The 20,934-nt window shown below is 34.2% G+C and overlaps 1 protein-coding gene across 2 annotated transcripts in view; it reads left to right on the top strand.

The window, feature by feature from the left end:
• The window catches only part of LOC149771341 (dual oxidase 2-like), a 98,140-nt gene that overhangs the window by 62,599 nt on the left and 14,607 nt on the right, over positions 1-20,934 (top strand). For both annotated transcript variants that reach the window (XM_089948600.1, XM_089948598.1), the window contains 11 exons: positions 115-299; positions 4,277-4,395; positions 5,584-5,745; positions 6,762-6,866; positions 10,501-10,709; positions 11,566-11,751; positions 12,465-12,684; positions 13,183-13,276; positions 15,831-16,012; positions 19,643-19,712; positions 20,263-20,477. In XM_089948600.1, coding sequence (XP_089804726.1) covers positions 115-299; positions 4,277-4,395; positions 5,584-5,745; positions 6,762-6,866; positions 10,501-10,709; positions 11,566-11,751; positions 12,465-12,684; positions 13,183-13,276; positions 15,831-16,012; positions 19,643-19,712; positions 20,263-20,477 — 1,747 coding nt within the window. The remainder of the gene's footprint in view (positions 1-114; positions 300-4,276; positions 4,396-5,583; positions 5,746-6,761; positions 6,867-10,500; positions 10,710-11,565; positions 11,752-12,464; positions 12,685-13,182; positions 13,277-15,830; positions 16,013-19,642; positions 19,713-20,262; positions 20,478-20,934) is intronic.

The raw sequence follows: 20,934 nt of genomic DNA, 5'->3' as shown, positions 1-20,934 counted from the left end.
ATGACGAAAACAATAATTATGATCCTGAAATCTAAAACAAGTCTTGCGTTTAATAACATTTAACAGATAGCTAAAATGTTGCCATTTTGAAGCAATAAAGCATACCATTTCCAGCCAATCGAAAAATTGCGTTGGGTGTACGGAAATGCATCCAAACCAGATAACGTGGACCTATTTCCAGCGGCTTTGTTGGAGACGACCCCAGATGGTATGGGGGAAACGTTTCGTACTATTATGATAGACCAGTTCCTGAGGATCAGACACGGAGACAGATTTTGGTTTGAAAATATCAGGAACGGGTAAGATTTATTTTATTAATTGTGTCGATACAGTAATTTCAGCAAATGAAAACGCGTTTTTCACTGTTTAAAATTAAATGTGCTCGTTCTCTTTAATTTTAAAAGGGATATAATGTACAATTCCGTGAACTGTTTCGTTGTGTACATGTATATTACCAGGCTCTAAGACGGAATTCTCTTGCGGTGTAAGTTTGAATCCTGGTCATTGTTTTATTGTTTTTGGCTTCCCCAGCTATATGAGATGCTTTGCATGGTCATAACCTTCGCAATATATGTGATACTCATGCGCATTTTGAGGAATGAAGAGCTTTTGCCGACTTAATTTAGCATTTCTTGTCATTAATCTTACATAGAACTGTATCGTTTTCCGTAAAATCTTTTAGCATTTCGCCCCAGTTCTGATTAATTCAATATCATTCATGACCGTTACCAAACATATTTCATTCTCTGCTGTTATTAAGGATAACGTGTGCGTTGTTTAAAGCGCTCATTGCGGTTATAATGTCTTATCGCTACTTACGCATACTCTTTTACCTACTTGTTATTTTCCAAAGTTGCTAGAGACGCTAATGGTACTGTAATACAGTGTATCATCTGTGTATAGTAAATTGCTTGCATCAGTAATATGTTTTTTGAATTAGTGACTCGTTTAATGATGACGGAGCATTCCTAATATAATGCCGTTCTTCCTGTCCGTTAGTCATCAATTTTGGTTTTCGCAAGGTAATTATGCTAAAAATTGTTCGACTTCAACCAGATCTGACATGCAGCTTTAAATTAGTTCTACCGTAACGGTATATGATTTCCAGTCTTCTGCATTGTCATCTAAAGTTCCTCCAGTTCCAATATCCAGTCACCCTAGTTTCGTTTCCACGGGATTGATTTTCCAATGTCTGTTGGGGTTCTAGCAAATGTAACGTACGGGTTTTTAAAGACTGAGATGTTAAAACAAATTTGATTGTGTTCCATGGCATTGCATAGAGGAATTATGCATCCTGAGTGTCCGTCATCCTGCATTTGGTTTTCGCGCCATAATTTTATCAAGGTTTATTGGATGTTATCCAAGTTTGATATGTACTAAATAATCACGATCATTAATGAGTTAAAGAAGTTTTGCTTTCAAGGTTCCACAACACAACTTACTGGAGTTTTCCAACACATCCCTTCTCTTCTGCCAAGGATCCAGATTACGATTTCCGATTTCAACCTAATTTTTCCCTAGCTACTTAAAATTTAAGAAACCATATATACTTTTGATGTTTAGTGTTCCGCGACAACTCTTACATGAGTTATGTCCCCTGATTGCCAGATCTTCACACTTTGAATTTCAAGCATTGTTTTATGAATGTTTTTTGTATTTCAACTAGATTTTTGAATATCACTATACATTGATAAAACCTCGAATGAGTTGGATTTCCTGGCTTCTACAATATCATTCGGACAAGTTTTTTTTTTCTTCTACTAAGTGCCTATCCTCATGACTTTCCCATTCCACAACCTAACTTTACAAACGTTTGCTTTATTGCAATCTAATTTAGAATCCATCCTTGTTTGTACCTGTGAGCCTTGAATCGAATCTAATATCCAGCGTTCGACGTCATTTACAGAGTTTATTTTAACGACTGTATTAACTTGTGTTTCGGCAACTGTATTATAATCAAGATTGTTGGATATATATCACACTTGGTATACAGCTATATACATGTGGAATGTGACTGACAGCGTTTTAGGAAATAATGTACAGCAGGTATAGGCCTTGCTTGATTATATATATTCTTGACCTGAGTTTCTGCAGGGATTCGTGGATTTCAACTAACGTAGCATGCAGATTTGTATTAGCGAGATGTTGAACAAGTTTGATTTACAGCGCCTCTGATTATTTTTCTAACTTTGGTGTCTACTGTAGTACTTTGCGAAGTATTGTTGTTTTTCAACCAAATTTTGCATCCAGATTTGTATGTATGAACCCTTGCGTGAGTCTAATTGACAGCCTTTCACATTGTGATTTAAAAAGGATATAGTCTCTGTGCAATCTAGCTCCTGACCTGACCTTTTTTCTGATTGACTTTTTTTCGTTATATGGTTCTAAGCTAGGTAACACAAATAGGAAAGCCAACAAGTACTGTACAATTTAACAAATACGTGGTATCTATGTCGATAGTATGTGTTTAATTTGTGTTCATGACTGTAGAGTGTAAGGGTCATTTTGTAAACAACATTTTACATAGCTTTTTTGTCCATGATTGTTGGTTTGTTTTTTACGATAATATCCTTCTTTTGTAAACATGTTTAGATGGAGTTTTGACCTTGTAAGTCTCTAGAAGTAATGTTGTTTACTACTTTGATGGGAAAATGACCCATACCCTGGTCATCAATTTCCGGCTTATGTTTTTATATAAAGGTTGTGATCAACATGATTAATTATTCCCAGTTTATCACATGACAAGTGGAATCAGTCTACTATTTGTGTTCAGTTTAATGTGAGAGGATTCATTGAAATAATTAATTATAATTACAAACTGATCACTGACTTTAAGGCTCAATTACTATTCTGGAAGTATTGTAAATTTATTTAATCTCGTTCTGGATAATATCATTGTAATGCATTGTAAGACTGTTGGCAGATTAGCACATTCGAGGCTACTGGCATATCATCACTTTCGAGATTGGAATTCATTCGTAACACCACTGGTATTCATTCTGAATAATTTATAATTTAGGACTTGTGATACGCTTTAAAAATTGTTTATGATTTAACTCAAAATATAAGTTCCTTTTAAATTTTCACTTTATATGCTAGGAAACAATTATTTATTGAACTTTACTAAACTTGTTGATTTGCGCTTTTTCTGTTTCTTAGTCGTAACATTATTTAATTCTATTTTCAAAAACTCCAGCGTTAACAACATGAAAATGAAGAGGACCTTACAGTTTAGTTAAATAAATCCCAATTAACCCTACATGTTATATCACAATTTAAGACTTTAATGTGTTTTAATAGTCTTCCTGTTTCACAGTGATATAAAATAGAATGTTATCGAACTAATTCACAATAATTCACAAGTTATGTTTTAGTCCAAAATGTCACAGAATAAATAATGATTCCTCTCAAATTTTATCAGAACACAATAATAAAATGGATCCAACAAAGACCGATTTTAAAATAGGAATTAACACTATGTGGACGACCTCATCCATATATAAAAGCCTATGACACAATAAAATGACCAGGATGTGGGTCAAAGTTTTGCTTCAAGCACATTGAAAACATTATAAATAAGAACAACCTTTGAACTAAAATACTATTAAAAAACTTGTTTATAACTTAACAACAAGACAAAATTCTTGTAGACAATATAATCACCAAAGACAAAAGGAAGGTCCTCAACTCAACTTCAGTTAAACATGTTTTCAGTTGGTCATTATCTTAAAGTATAATCTACAATCATAGACAAAATGAATATGTTGTTTCCAAATGATCATTACAATATGCAATGATGGATACACTTTAATCGCACAATATACATAGCAGATTAATTTACTGGAGATTGTTGGCACGCACCTTTATATTGATGAGATCTTGAAGTAAATTAATTTTAAGCGTCCTACATTATCATTTAGAATAGTTATACCCTTTCATTAGCCTTACTCATATGTATGGATTACCTTATGGAACTTTATTCAGGAATGATAGATTTTGACATCATATATTGTATGCACCTGCATATACCGATGGAAAATAAACGAAATCATTTTGGGAACTTAGGTCACTTAATTACCTAGATTTGTGGCTTTGACTTTTCAGCACAAGTCCCTCTCTTTTAGGATATGCCGAGGAAACTGTAATCGTTCGGTGCCTTAGCTATGCATGCTAAATAACAAACAATAGTTTTTTTTAATATACAAATATCAGATGTTTAATAAATTTTGCAAGCTATAAGTCTTATGGCGATCCTTAGTTATCGTTTTATTATCAGGTTATTTACGGAAGATGAAATAGAAGAAATAAGGAATGTTACCATTTATGACATAGTAACCAAGGTGACGCATATTGGACAAAACGATATACAGCGGAATCCGTTCTTGTTAACAGACAGTGAGTATTGACATAAGATGAGGATTTACATTATTTTCCTTGAAATGAGTGAAACCCAAAAGTAGGTTTTTCTTTGCTTGCTCTGCAGCAAACTGTTCATTTAGCATAGGGTCCATCAGTCAGTCAGTCATACCATTTGACCTTGACACTTAACATTCACTCCCAAACCTTACATATATATATATATATATATATATATATATATATATATATATATATATATATATATATATATATATATATATATATATATATATATATATATATATATATATATAATTGGATATATATATCATTGGATGGGATACTTTTATATTGCAGTGTACCGTTAAGTGTTAAGTTCGTATGGTGTGTTCAGTAGGGTACATTCTGCAAGCACGGGGGTATATCTTTCTTTAGAAATTTCTTCAGTTCTATCAACATGAATTTTCCGTTATCTCATATTAAGGTTTATCATTCATCATGTCGGTTTAGCAATTCTAAATTGTGATCTCCTTTATAAACTGTACATTGATAAGGTCATTTATCACTGTGGCAAGATGATAAATCGATTTGCTTCAATAAGAATCTAAACTTCACGGCCAGCAACGTTTGTCTAAATAAATTTAGGAACAGATCTTGATTCGTGTGTGCATTAATATGGATAGGAAATTAAGTTTACTATAGTACATGAGTGGGTAACATATCTGATACCCTCAGTTGCAAAACGTATTCGAACTATGCCTTGGGGTATGTATGTATGTATGTATGTATGCATGCATGCATGTATGTATGTATGTATGTATGTATGTATGTATGTATGTATGTATGTATGTATGTATGTATGTATCCATGTTGTGTTGTTGTAGGGTTTTAACGCCATTTTTCAGCACACGATAGCATATACATGGCGGTCAGTATTAATAGTGGAGGAAGAACCCGGGAAAACCCCGGAAAGAACCACCGACCCTCGAGAAGCTACTGGCAAGCTTTCTCACATACCCACATTGGCCGAATCCGAGACTCGAACCTACGCAGACAGAGATGAGATGGCAGTGATCCGTAACGGAGAGCGCTTTAGACCACTCGGCCGCTCGGGGCCCCATGTATGTATGTATGTATGTATGTATGTATTTATATGTATGTATGTATGTATGTATGTATGTATGTATGTATGTATCGTAACTATCATTCTTCCTTCTAACATAGGTCCCTGTCCGCAGCCAGAACAACTAGTTGCTGACGGAAACGAGACGTTGAATGGAACTGAAGTAATCGAGAAATGCACACCTCTACAACACTACGACTACTTCTCTGGAAGTGAAGTGTCATTCGCCTTTACATTTGTCGGACTCGGCTTCTGTGTACCGAGTAAATGAATGCTTTTGGCATTAATACTTATTTATTTGCTTACTGGCCTCTTTCTGACCGGTCCATATGAATACTGGATTTTTATTTTCAGTTGTTTATTTAATTTAAAAGTAATGTACACATGTTGATATCTCTTTCTGAAAAGTTAGATTCTTAGTTTCTAAGATTGTTAAGTGAGTAGGTTGGTTGGTATATATACGCCATCAGTTGATTAATGTATCAGTCAGTTATTTAGTTTTCTAGTAGATTATCAAACGAATCATCTAGCTAGTAATTTTATTAAATAGCTTACCAGTAGTCATTCGGTTAGTTTTTTGTCTGGTGGCATGCGTTCTCTTTGTTGCATCTGGAAAGAAAACACCTTATAGCCTCGGTTTCTTTCAAGTTTCTCTTACATGACAACCGTTTAACATCATTTCTTGCAAAAATAGACACACTAGCTGTATGCATCCTGAATTTGAGGTTTCTGTTTTATTACATGCCAATTGACAAAGAGAATTAATTTTTTGGTATTTTGCTTTATATAATTTATTGGCAGGAACTATGTATGATTCAAAGCTACATCGATTGTGGTGTATTCACATAAATCCGAAACTTTTGGAAAATATTATATTATAAATTTGATATGTCTATATTGTACCAGGTGGCTGTATTTATAGTCTACCTCATCCCATGTTATTATAACAACAACAACACTAATAATAATAATAATACTAATAATAATAATAATAATAATAATAATAATAATAATAATCAAACTATAAGAAGGCTACGAGCAACAAGACAAGAAAGGATTATGTTGCAACCTTACTGTTTTTATTATTTTTAATTTGGATAAGTTATTTAAGTGCGCTTATGTGTTGCCCAGATATGATGCTGCTATGATATGACTTTTAATATATTTTTATTATTGACACTTGCAAGTTTCTAGTTCATAGCTACACACTTTTGTTGTCTCTCTCGATTTATATTCGGACTTCCGACATTGATTCATAAATGTTATGATGTATATGTAGTTGCTTTTGGAGTCCTTATCCTGCTGGCTAAATATCGTCAGAAAAGGCTGCAGGACGCAAGACGTGTGTTAACAAAACACGATGGCGACCCTAACACATTTCAGAGTAAGTTTGAATTATATTTGTCCGTCAACTTATCTAAAGATCCTTTTCAGACTCGTCACTTCATTGCAGACTAAATTGTATGGTTCCCTGCTCTTTAAATCGTTAACGGTCTCTTTCTAACACTGTCTGTTTATTATGCAGATGCTTTCCTAAGAAGGTTTCGGATAAATCATTTTGTCTTTACTAAACTACCCACCCAGCCGTCCTGGTATGACATTCTCCCTTCAAATCACATAGGATAAATAACACCATCGTACTTAAATATGTACTAATGATTTATCATAAATAAGTCATTGTAGCTCTTACACCCAGATTGTCCGAATCTTATGAAACAGGATTAGCTGAAGCTACAACTACTAACGATATTCTTCTTCTTCTTCATCATCATCTTCTTCTTCTTCTTCTTCTTCACTAGAAAGGTTCTTCCGGATATCGCCGTTTAGTAAGATCCTGGGAGTGAATGGTTTGGGTCTGGTGGTTAATTTCTGTAAAACTTCAAAAGATGCTATATGTAGGGATAGGTGTGCGTCTTGTGGTTAATTTCGTCAAACTCTTCAAACTAACACACACATACACACATACATATACATATTTTATGATTCGGAAGAAAAATAAATCCATACCTTATAGACGTGGCTGCTTTAACTATTATATTAAAATGGTGCAGAAAGTGTATTTCCACATGTTATGAAATTGATGAATTTATGTTCCCTTTGCTTTGGCAGTGGGATTTTTTCTTGACGCGGATGGTGAGAGTGGCAAGGTGTCGAGAGTTTTGTGTGTGTCTGTAATACCAATAAATATAAACACTAACAATGATGGACCGTAATAAAGTTGTATCTAATATAATTGTGTTAGACGTTTTGGAAATAACTTGCAATTTCTTCTATTGCAGTTTTATATTGATTTAAGCGGTCTTTATTTCGAAACATCATCATGACAAGTGCATACAAATATCAAACGAAGAGATATAGATGGTTGAATCACTTACTTAAAATCATTTTGAGCTCTCCTTTGAGTAGTATACAAAACAGCGTTTTTCAGAACAACCATGTACTTTATTTGTGAGCTTTTCGTATTTAAATACAATAAAATAAACCAAAGTGTACTTTTGGAGTTTTTGAAAATAGAAATGAAACATCACTCGCCTCAAGATGGTTTTGTGCATCGTGTCAACCTCCATTACATGAAAATTAAAAGTTCACATCTACCAACTACTAAACCATCAAAACTTTAGAATACAGTCCATAAAATTAACACAAAGGAACCTCATAGACTGTGTCAAGATTTTTCGGTTCTTTGTATTGTTTAACCAGTTGGTGAGTCATCATGAAGCGTTTGCTCGATTCTTTCCCTTTGGGGTCCAAATCGATTTACATTAAAATTTGATGCATTAAGAAACTATATTGGATATGTGCTTGAATTCGCATCCCCATGCGTTTCACACCTACCTATGGGTTATACATCTGGGATCTCAACAATTTCCATGTTACTACCCAATGGCATTATTCTTCCGCCCTATGGCAAAACAGCTGAGAGTAATGCAAAATGCTCTAATAAATTCATATCGCTTGACCAAATGATGATACCTGTCAAATGTTGGATCTACTTCGACAATATTAATTTATATTGGTGACAACGCTGCCTAAATTCAAAAGCCCTTGGGTTCATTCAAAATGTTTAAAGAGTTGTTCACTTCTATAAACCACCTAACTGATATTTCAAAGTTTTAGATATGTATCGACAACGATGCTGGAGGAGCTAGCCTATGTTACTTGCAAGGGATAGAAGAAAACTTCAGACCAACAATATCCTTCCTCTTCATCGGGAGGATCGTGTAGTAATAGAGAACATATTTGTTATCAAGATGACCAAGACGCCCTGTAGATTCTAATGTATGCATGTAATTTAGAACATAATGTTGTTTTTAATGTAAATTTACAGTCCTTGCACCAATTTCAGGCATGCCATTTGATTAATTCAAATACTCAGTTTATAATATAAATTGTCTATTTTGTATTGCCAGTCATATCAAAACCAGGAAAGGACGTGGTATTAAGTGGTTTCTAACTTCAACATTGAAGATTTGTAAGAAAATGTACTAGGTTTCTGATCCATTAAATAAACAATTGTTAGAAAATGACAATTAATATTTCGAAAGATAATTGCGTAATGAGCTACAACGTAGAATAACCACTGCATATACAATTTGTGTTTATCTCTCACATAGACAGTCTTAAAGACTGATATTTAAGTGTAAATTAAAATAATATATAGATGGGTTGTTTCCTAACTCCAAAGGAAGAAGAGTTAAATCCGTAACGGTTTTTGATTAACAAGAAATTATATTATGTCCTCTTAAAGCGGCCTTTGGAGCTTTGATCAATTATAAACTCCCCTGTTCATTAGCGGCTGGGTCATGCAATAGTACATGTCTTCCAAAATAGTACATGTCTTCCAACATTGTACCATACGACGTAGATTTCTTTTTGTTCCAATACCCGATTATTTGTTCTTCAGTTTTGTATTTCTTTGTTTATCAACTTTTTTCATACTGATTGTTGTTATCCTATCATTCATTATGTATCATAGTTGGTGTACCGATCGAGATATTCTGAAAATGGTTATTGAATCAGTTTTGTTATGAATAAAGTGTACTGATCATTATTCAGAAAAAAACTTTATTTTATTTACGTGATCATCCAATCAGCCAAAGTTGGGTGCTATACAAATAGTTGATAAAGAAATATCAGTGGACTGAGGAACAGTACAGTATAATGAAAAGAGTGGTCTCAGTAGAGATCCTTGTGACACACCATTCCCATCGTCCTGCTGATCTGGAATGTAAACATATAGAATAGCGTTTGAAACGTCCTATCATATTTAAACAATTACAATAATGTACCATCGGTTCATATTTTCATAGTTCATAAATTATCCTTTCAAACCAGGTTTGGTAGAAGACACAATTTATGTTCTGTCTTTATCGTATTTCTTTTATGAGTTACTAGCAATAACAAACTGTTGTAAAACAACTATAATCTAGATGAGAAGGCCGATAGAATATGACTAATTAGGTTGTCGATAGTTATATAGAGTTATACAAATGCAAGACATTGCATTGTTTAATATGTTATTTACACAATTTAGTAGAGAAACAGGTCTGCACTTAGTCTTATTCCCTTATTTCAAGGGAAATATGATGCTTGAAACAACTGTTTACAATTGTTGATAAACGTATCAGTATTATTTTAGTGCCCTCCTTACGTACCATATAAGTAATCGCATCAGAAACCACCTGTCATTCTCATGTGCTGATTCGAAAGTGCATCTTTAACATTATTTATGCTAATTTGATTATTGTGAGTGAATGAAAGTGATTTAGAGGACATCATGATTAAAGTGCCGTTTAGGACAGAAATGTTTAAAGATGTGATTGCTGCATAAAGTTGCTTTATTAAGACTAGAGTAAATATATTATATTATTATGTATCAAGGTTTATTCTCTGTGTTCTGTTCCACCTCAAAACTATGTTAGTACATTCTACTAAAGTTTCGAGCAAATGTTTACATATTTGGGTTGTTCAATGAACATGTCTTCATACATTCCCACTCTTTAAATCCAACTCTACAGTGACCGAATGGACGGGTCCGAAAGGGGGTGAAAGAAACATTAAGGCCAAGTTTGACCTGGCCAGAAAGAAGATTCATATCATGGACAGAGTAAAGAAGCCGCTCCGGATGATAGATTTACGCCGAAATACAGGGAAGGTTCATATGCGTCTATCTGACGACAGACAGAGAACGCTTATATCCGTTCGTGTATTAGGTGAAATAGATTTGGTAAGATGGTTTAATTCTTTAATTTCATCAAACAATGTATTCCAAGTGTTGGTTGTGGGCTAGTTTGAATTTCATCTGTTGCCTGATATGTGAAAGGTGCGTGATGCTTTTTTACGTGCACCTTTCCGCATACATTTTATCTGAAAAAACCCGTAACATTTCACATTTTAAGGACATTTATCTTTAAGTCTCACCTGTACTGGCTTTCTAGGATCCTGTTTGAGACTAAAGTTTAAAATTGTGTTGGATGATCTTATGTGCTATTGAAAATATTACCAATTCAATGAGATTTTAAGTCATTGTTTATTTAGTTCTTTGGCTGTTGTATATAAATTCAAATGGGAAGCTACTTCCCACGAAACTATCAACTTGCGCTTTTTCTAGATACTGTTCAGCCACAACAATGATGAAAAAGAACACTATTATAGCTTTCAAGTACAGTATCATAATCATCTTATCTCAAGATATTTTCTCCTATATGGCCTCATTTACTGGGTGATATAAAAGGTATATTCTTGGTATATTAAGTTACAGACTAGAATATGTATAAAAAGAGCCGCATAGTCCTAAGCAACAAAAAATGGCTTTACTACATAGTTGACTTGATTTATGCAAATTTCGCTTGTACCTGGGTCTATTTTAAATCTACTACATTTTCCATGGTATAAGATCACATCCGTAAAATCAGATAACAGAACTAAGATAGATTAGGTAACTTCTATCCCAACGAAACGTTTGTCATCTGGAAACGTCAAACTATTGTAGCCACAGGTAATGTTTGTTTACATGTGGATCAGTTTAATACACAAATGGTTCAGAATAAATAAATTTATTGCATCCTTTTAACATGTTTCAGATCCTCCGATTTGCCGACGAAGGATACAGAGACGACTTTGTCTCCAAGCTTAAAGCCTTCCTGCAGAAGATTGGGGTCAACAGCGAGACACATGCATTTTCTGAATCTATGATATTGAAAAGCGCAGAAACAAAGGAAACTAGGAAGAAGTTATTGGATAAATTTTTCAGAGTGGTTTGCTTGCAGGTAGATTCAACAATTATTTTTTTAAAGACAGTATTTTGTGTTTTATACCGTTGGTATTTCCATTTGCTTACACTCTTGTTACGATCATTCGCAACACTTTTTAGAATTGTGTATAAAGTAAATACCTTTAAGCCAGAAAGTATATACACTATTTATTGAGGCTTAAACACAAGTATCCATATTTGTGTGCAATGCAACAACAACAAACATAACCATTGGACACAAAATAACAAAACAATATAAACGAAACACAGCAAAGCAAAACAAAACAAAACACGAACAACAGCGGCGAAAGAAACCAAAATGAAGAAAGCAATATACAAGCAAACTGCGGTGTTCACGTAAGAAATTCCTTTAACATATTGGTTGCATTTTCTTCTTCCTGACAAATGTGTAACTTTCTGAATGATAATTTTAATGTTTCTTATTATCTTCATGGAATGATGTTCTTCGGGTAAACGATTTACTGTAAAATCAATTTTAGACAGATATCGTTAGGCTCGACAGGGATATTTAAGTTATGAGCAGCTTTTGTGAAAGGTTGTTTTATTACAAACAATTGTAAAGCATTGGAAAGGAATTGTGTCAGTCGTAGTACATAAAGTGTAAAGCTTGCTATATAATTAAATTTGAATATGAATAAGGTTTACTTCAAACTTCGGGTAGTAGTACTGAATACATTTCTGTATATATGATTGCAATCTCTCGCGAAGGCGTTCAAACAGTCAAACGCTGAAGTGAACCTTCAATTAGACTCCAAATTAGCCAATGAAATATCAAGGATCCAATTAACTCGCACCGAATTTGCGGATGCACTAGGACTACGATCCAACTCTGTGTTCGTCAGAAATATGTTCCTCATGGCGGATAAAGACAAAAATGGTTTTGTCAGCTTCCAAGAATTCATGGACGTGTTTGTGATCTTGGCCAGAGGTAAATAGACTTACATCCTTGCCCAAACTTTCGTCCTATATTTTTATTTATGTATCCCAGTTTGTCTTTTTATACATAAGACATCATTATATTTCATTACATTGTGATACTTCTATATTCATAATTCATTGCATTGTGTTACTTGTGTACTATGGGATTTCGCATCATTGGTCAAGAAAAGATAATTTGATATTTATATATTTTACATCTTCGAAATATAGCCTGCAATTGAAAATGATCTGTAATACTACGATTCCTGCTATCTTGCTTATTTTTATTGTAGCATGAGTTTCTTTGATTGATATTATTTTAAAGTAGCAGAATTAATTTCCGCGAAACGTTTAGGTTCCCAGAAAGAGTAAAACATTTCTAAGTATACTCTTTTCCAAATCTCGTTCGAAATATCCCATTCACTTTACGTCCGCTATCATCTTATATTGCTATATATCCTACACCATTTGATGTGGGATCCGATAAGATATTTTATGTCTTCCTCAGGTAACGCTGAAGAGAAGACCAAATTTTTGTTTAATATGAATGACTTCAGAGGTCAAGGATTCTTGACAAAGGAAAACTTCGAAAAAATGATAAGGTGGGTCACGAGCTCATATACACATACAAATATGCAAACACACATACACACACACTTGATTCCATTTTATTACTAATCCGATACTTTCTGAACTAGAACAGTTTCATTATTATGACTGAAAGAGAACATACACCGCTACATATTTAATATCATGACCACTTTCTATACTTTCGTACTATTTTGAGAGTTGGACCAGACGTATCGGGTGCCTTACTACTAGCACTTTGATAAAACTTTTTCAGGCAAATCAATACGACTGATAATGTAACAGACGTTTATATCTTAAAAAAAGTAATTATGCCCTATGGAGATACTGAAGCTAACAAACAGAGTGGCATTATTGCCGTCACACGCAGTGACAAATGTTAAATTAAATCAGCACGGTTTTTATATATTGTACAGGTAAAATAACCTATGCACGGACTTAAAAATCAATATTTGATGGCTTGAATCTTAACTTCAGCCAAAGTATTTGTTATACATAGATAGGTACTACCTTAGCTGTCGGCATAAAAACATTATATATATATATATATATATATATATATATATATATATATATATATATATATATATATATATATATATATATATATATATATATAACCACTACACAATATAATTTGTACAAATAAAAACACTAGGGAAGAGCTGTTTTTTCTGCAAGGTATATATACTGAACAGCCTTCATGAAACAAACTATTTCTGTTTGCTGAACCATAATTCAACATTAGTTTCATTATGTCTCACTAGTTTTTGTTTGTTTTATTTTAAAAATGTTTTAGCTTGTAACCGTTATTTTTACGTTTTAAAAAAAAATTGTTGTCTACATTCTACTGCCATTATGAGTAGTTATTACGGAATTGCACTACGTTCTACCCTCATGTGGAAGCCACAGTTTTAAAACAGATTTATTATCGTACTTTGGGCTCCGCGTACTGTGTACGTATTATAGATGCGTCAACCCTGCACACATTTACCTTATTTTGTTTGATTAAATACCTTATTAAAACCTATTCTTAGTAGAAAAGCTTAGTTCGATCGCGTAGTATATTCAATTCCACTTTATTGTTGTTGTGTCTGTCCTCGTGGTTCAGACCAACGTCTATAGTGAAATACGTATAATCCCGCTTTATTTTTGTCATGTCTGTCGTCTTGGTTCATACCAGTATCTATAGTAAAATACGTGTAATCCCTCTTTATTGTTGTTGTGTCTGTCCTCGTGGTTCAAACCAGCGTCGATAGTAAAATAGTTATGTCTGTCCTCGTGGTTCAGATCAGTGTCTATAGTGAAATACTTATAATCCCACTTTATTGTTGCTGTGTCTGTTCAGACCCGCGTCTATAGTAAAATAGTTATGTATGTTCTCGTGGTTCAGACCAGTGTCTATAGTGAAATAGTTGTCTCTGTCCTCGTGGTTCAAACCCGCGTCTATAGTAAAATAGTTGTGTCTGTCCTCGTGATTTTTCCAGGGTCTGTAGTAAAATACGTATGAAGTAAAATCGTGCCTTGCTGTAGTTTGAAGTAATGCAGCTGTCGAGCTTGAAAGACGTAAATCAGTTTTATTGCCATAAAGGATATCACTATATATAGTTAAATCAAAATAAGAAATAAATGCATTGCTCCTTGACATCTACAAGTCTGTCTTGTCGACATAGCTACTACAAACATATAATCAGCTGCATGTGTAGTTAGTGCTTACAAAAGTTATACATTACATAAATGTCTGATTAAAATAATTGCATATGCAGCAAAATGTGGACGGTATGGACTACTTTAAAATCTTCTGTTTTATCGGGTTCCGAAAATATAACGGATCATCAGCGTTGAATATTCAACACTTAAAGTTAACTATTATGTTTTCCGACTTCGATCTTGTCACCATCCATAGTCCGTATTCTTCAAACGTAAAGAATTAGGCACCTTCATTGAGACCTCGTATAGGTATTCTTCCGTCTATCAAATGTTGACTGGCGTTTGCTTAAACACCTGAATCATCTTAGCAATTTAAGATAATCAAAATTACTAATGTGATGTAACGTAATTAGTGTAATTAAGTGCAATACATACGCACAGCTTGGATGTTGCGGGTTGGGATAACCATGAAAGAGTTAATCTTGTTTCCGAATTTGTAGAGATAAATCAGTCGTATTTTATGATATTGATAACGAGGATAATAAATGATACTGCATGTGTGAACGATACTGTATAGTGTACGTTTCCCCGTCAGTTTGTATCGTATAGACAATGGAGATAATCGAGGTTTGATATATTGAAAACTTTATTATGTACTGTATGTTTTCCTGCAAGCTTTGACTATATTAATTATAATGAGAACAAACGAAGTCAGGATAGTAGGGACTATATTGTATGTCGTATGTTTCCCAGACAGTTTTTATCACACTGATCATAAAGATAACGGAGGGTGGGGATAGTGAGAAACATACTGCAGTCTGTATGTTTTCCATGCCAGTCTGTACGACATTCAATATTAAGATAATTGAGGTTGAATAGAAAGGACCCTACTTATGTTGTACGCTTCTGTGTGTCCAGGTCAATACTGGACCTGTCCGACGGCAAACTTGGAGATGACCAAGTCAATCAGCTGATAGATACTCTCTACTCCCAAGCTGGACTTCGGAAAAACGCCAACATAAAATTCGAAACATTCAAGCAGATCTTCGCCTCAGACGAATTTGAAAATATTTTCGAGAATGCAACCCTCAGACTTGACGGTAAGATAGAATATTCTAATCGTATGTTTTACAAAAGATAATTCAACTGTTATGATTAGCCTCTCTCACACCCACCTTTTCTACCCTACTCTCTCTCTCTCTCTCTCTCTCTCTCTCTCTCTGGGGGCCCCGAGTGGCCGAGTGGTCTAAAGCGCTCTCCGTTACGGATCACTGCCATCTCACCTCTATCAGCGTCGGTTCCAGTCTTGAATTCAGCCAACGTGGGTATGTGAGAAAGCTTGCCAGTAGCTTCTCGTTGGTCGGTGGTTCTTTCCGGGTTTTCCTGGGTTCTTCCTCCTTCATTAATACTGGTCGCCATGTATAGCCTATCGTGTGCTGAAAAATGGCGTTAAACACAACAACAACAACAACTCTCTCTCTCTCTCTCTCTGTCTCTCTCTCTCTCTCTCTCTGTTTCTCTCTCTCTCTCTCACACACACACACACATACACATACACAAACACACATATATATATATAGAGAGAGAGAGAGAGAGAGAGAGAGAGAGAGAGAGATAGCTATCTAGCAACAGGACAAAAAGTTTCGTTAGCATTCTTCTGAGAGAAATATATGAAGTTATTGTGAGACACCTTGGACTTGTTTGGTGTCTAGTGTTTTAGGATTCCAAGGTGTGAAGCACTAAATATATAATATTTGTTTTACGACAATATAGCAGAATGATATATATTTTACATCATTCATTAAGAATTCAGCTGAAAGCCAGTCGAAAATAGACATAGGAAGCAATGGCAGTAACAGGTAGGTTTGACGTACACTGATTAAGCTCCTAAACACGACCGTAACACTAGATAGCAGTTTAACACAATATCTGAAATAAAAACATCACTCGATATTTTCCTCCTGAATATATTTGTGCTCAGTCGTTAATCCATTATCCTTGATAATGAGCTAGACCAGTGTTATCCAACCCGCGGCCCACGGGCTGATTTTAAATGGCCCGCCAGAGCTCCAGTGTCTATATAGTCGTTGTTTTTCTGTTTTCTGCTGCGGCCTTCGTTTTCGTTTGTCAGTGGCCCATGGCGTCGAAAAGGTTGGACATTACTGAGCTAGATTTTTCATTATGGGAGTTGTTAATCCCTTATCCTCGATATTGAACTAGACTGTCCATTTAGTCAGCTGTTAATCCATTAACCGCGATATTGATATTGAATGTCCATTGTTTCAAGTGCCTTCACATTAGTTTCAGAGTATTAAAGGACTCTTGAAATTCGAATTTCTACTCAACCGTTTTCTCATTAGAATCCTCCGACTCTGACAACGTGATATCCTCATAAAGGCATTCACCTTGTCTCTTTATAGTCTGAATCGATCGTCCAAATTAACTCTAAATTTTAACATTGTTGTTTTCTCTGTTTTGCGAACATTTCTAAAAATAACGTTATGGCAACAGCGATTCAAATAAAAAAAATGTGTTGTTATGTATATCTATATTTGTTGTAACTCCTGGTACATGACTTTATCTATTTATTTATTTTAAAATTTATATTCATAGCTGTAAATTTTACTGATTATCTTTCGCTAGATTTTGCCTACGTGACTACGGTCATTTTAAAGAATATTAAGACCGTAAAATTACATAGGATCTATAAATAGATGATTTTGTATTTGCTGATAGTTACAAATATTAATGTTAATCATAAGACTTAATGAATAATTTGGGTTCATTTCTCATTGGCTGATGTTGTTTGGACGATTTCAGAAAAATAAAGTAATTCCCCATTGGTTGGGTAAGGTTAAATGAATATGCGATTTCGGAATAAATTGAGCAATATGATCTGTCCGTTGTTCAGATATATAGTTGTAATAGAATGTATACTTAAGGAGGGAACTCAGCAATCTGATTCAATCATGTTATTGGAGTCATTGTCATTTCTTGTATTCCTGTTGCAAGTCTGTAGACGTAATTAATGTTATACTTAGATATTTTTCGAGAGGATAAGCATTTGTTGGCCTGTTCAGTGGATATAGAAAGGGCTTATAAATATATATTATTATGATATTATATTATTATTCTTGAAATATTGTAAATCATTCAAAGGCGTTCTGGACAACGCCATTTTCACAACGTCACGATTGTTCATAGACCAGTACATTTCTGGTTTAGAAATTTATACGCAACTTTTGAATTATTTACACTTTCTTGAACTTTAAAGGGATCAATTCGGATTCATTTCATAAAGCTGTAAGTTCCTCTTACATTGAAATTTATAACTTTGATAATTAAAGTACTTGATACGTTTTACATAACATTTCCGGTTCGCTTCTTTATGTTAGTTTGTGACCATCAATCATAACAGAAAGGGAGTATGGCTTGTCTGTGATACGAAATTTAGAATATTTCAGAGAAATTGATATTTCTTTATTAAAATTTAAAATTATTTTAATTTGAAATTTTCGTTGTCCCTTATCTTTTGATTGTGCATAGTAAAACCAAGCCACTTTGACAATGTCATCAAAGGTGGGGAATTTGTTTTAAATCGGATCCAGGACCGACTAGGGTCCTTGCCAAAGAATATGATTTTTGTGAGACAACGTCATTTTTGTCAAACAAAAAAAAACAATAGTTTGGTTCAGTATAGAAAGAATATGTTGGATAAAAGTGCTTTGGGTTTTATTAATAAGTCTCCATCTAAAAGTGCTGATTATGGTTAGGTCATGGAATATATTTTAAAGGTTTATCACTTGGTACCTGAGGCATATCGACAGAGGTTTCTGAATAGTAGAGAAAGAAAACAGCCAAACACTTCTATGTCGTCTCATTAGGACTTGTAGGTGACATCGTTTTTAGAACGACTTGCTTTGTTCATGCATATATTCAAAGTTGATATCTCCCATCGGCCAGGAGGTTCGTGCAAGAAGAAACAACACGAAATAAAGATTTTAGTGCTTATGTCACTCCAATTAAACAAATATACGTACATAAAGGTATATTCTGCTTTTATTTCATCAAGTACATTCAACAGCCTAAGGTCTAGTTTTAACATGACTTTTGCAAATGTTTATATGTCCAATTTATATCTTTTATACCATTACCTGGGAAGGCCTGAATTCCAAACGTTCATCCCTAAACATATTATGTGGTTCAATAGAAGAACTGCTATAGAGCATCCGGTTTTCGTAGATCTGAGCTCGTGTAAATGGCACTTAGTATTAACGCACCTGAATATTAATATTGTACCTGTATTGTCTGCGGTGTTTTGTAACTGCTACTGCAATGCATGTATCTAAATCTGCTATTGTGTAAGTTAAACAAAGTAAATATGTCACAATTTCATCTCTTCACTTTTCAATATTAATACCAAAAATGTCAGTTCCAATCAGATATATGTTGAAAATGGATGACACCGGCAAACAATTGTCCACGCTCATACCTGGATGAAGACTATACATGATCTACTTCAACAACAGTTTGTATATTGTTTTCGGCAGATAAAATCAACATTATTTATCCAACACACCTCCTATATTTATATAAAACCTTTATATATGGTAATCTCTATTTCCTCAGCAATAATGTATTAAAATCAATGCAGACCAGAGAAAGAATTAAAGGGTGGCATTTTGTTGTTAGAAAACGCATTTATATATGTTTCATTGCAATGTGTTTAGGAGACGAAAAAACAGGACATCTGGCCCAAAGCTTCCGTTCCAGACGCCAGACGTTTTTTGATGGATTCACGTAAGCTATGTCCTCCGTTAAATTCAGGCCTCAAACAATTACACTTGCAATAAAGCATTGCCATATAAATGTTAACATGCAAGCGTTTCGCCCATCTAGCTGACACTGTAAACAACCAGACTATGAAACAAATTCTTCCACTTATTAATACATCATATTACCTCAGTGCACATGTCTAATGTTTACCTCTTTCGATAAATTGCGGTCACTTGTGAGCAAAATGCTAAAGCCATTTAATACTCTGAAGAATTTAAGACTTACTCAGAACTGTTACTGTTTCTTGTCATAATGAATTTCGTTTATTTCTAAACACAAGTCACATATTTATTTCCCAGTTGAAAAAGCAAAGATTACGCGGTGATTGATATTACGTTATTGATATGTCTGTCACTCAGTTCAATTTCTTTTCAAATCAACTTTAAAGGGTTTATTTACTGATATTCGTAGGTTGAGAATGTGCATGCACAAATTGTTTTTGAATGCATTTTGTTATCGCCATGCCATGTTGGGATGTCCTGGTTTGAATTTTGACCGATTATGTTATTTTAAGCCGTGACATTAACAAAAACGATTCGCCACAAGCTGGATTGTCTCGCACGAAATCGAGACTGACGATCACAACCAAGCAAAAAGAGCATCCTAAAACAAAGTGGGAGAAAAGGACGCTTGCTATTTTCAACTGGTTGGAGAACTACCGTCGTCAGATCTTTTGGGTTACACTCTATATTCTCATTACCGTTGGAATCTTTGTGGAAAGGGCCCATTGTAAGCAAATTGATTTGTTTTTTCTCGTTTATTGTTAAATGAGGTTAGTAAACTGTATATATAATTTTACAGGGATAGGGACATACGTACGTCATGTTCGTTGCGAATACTGTTTATAGGAAATCAATCGAAATTCAGTAAGGAAAGTATTAACGTACAACTTGTCTCTGTTGAGTAATATACAAAGATCTGTGTACGCATAATCTACAGATACCATGCATAATAAAGCGTAGATTTTATTAAACAGCAAACAACATAGTCCGTTATCTGGCTACGAATTATTCGACGGCATATCAATGTCTGTCTTATTTTTGTTATATTGATTAATAGTAGCAAGCTACATAAACCTAGATATATTATATGACGACGGAGCTGGGTCTATGCCATTTGATGCGTATTATAGGCCATCACATACGGCAAATTGTGTCTGCTTCATTAGACAACATCAAAGCAATTA

The sequence above is a fragment of the Sinohyriopsis cumingii genome, unplaced genomic scaffold (genome assembly GCF_028554795.1).
Source record: "Sinohyriopsis cumingii isolate HCF-2022 unplaced genomic scaffold, ASM2855479v2 utg001944l, whole genome shotgun sequence".
NCBI lineage: Eukaryota > Metazoa > Mollusca > Bivalvia > Unionida > Unionidae > Sinohyriopsis > Sinohyriopsis cumingii.
This window is presented reverse-complemented; position numbering and strand designations above follow the sequence as displayed.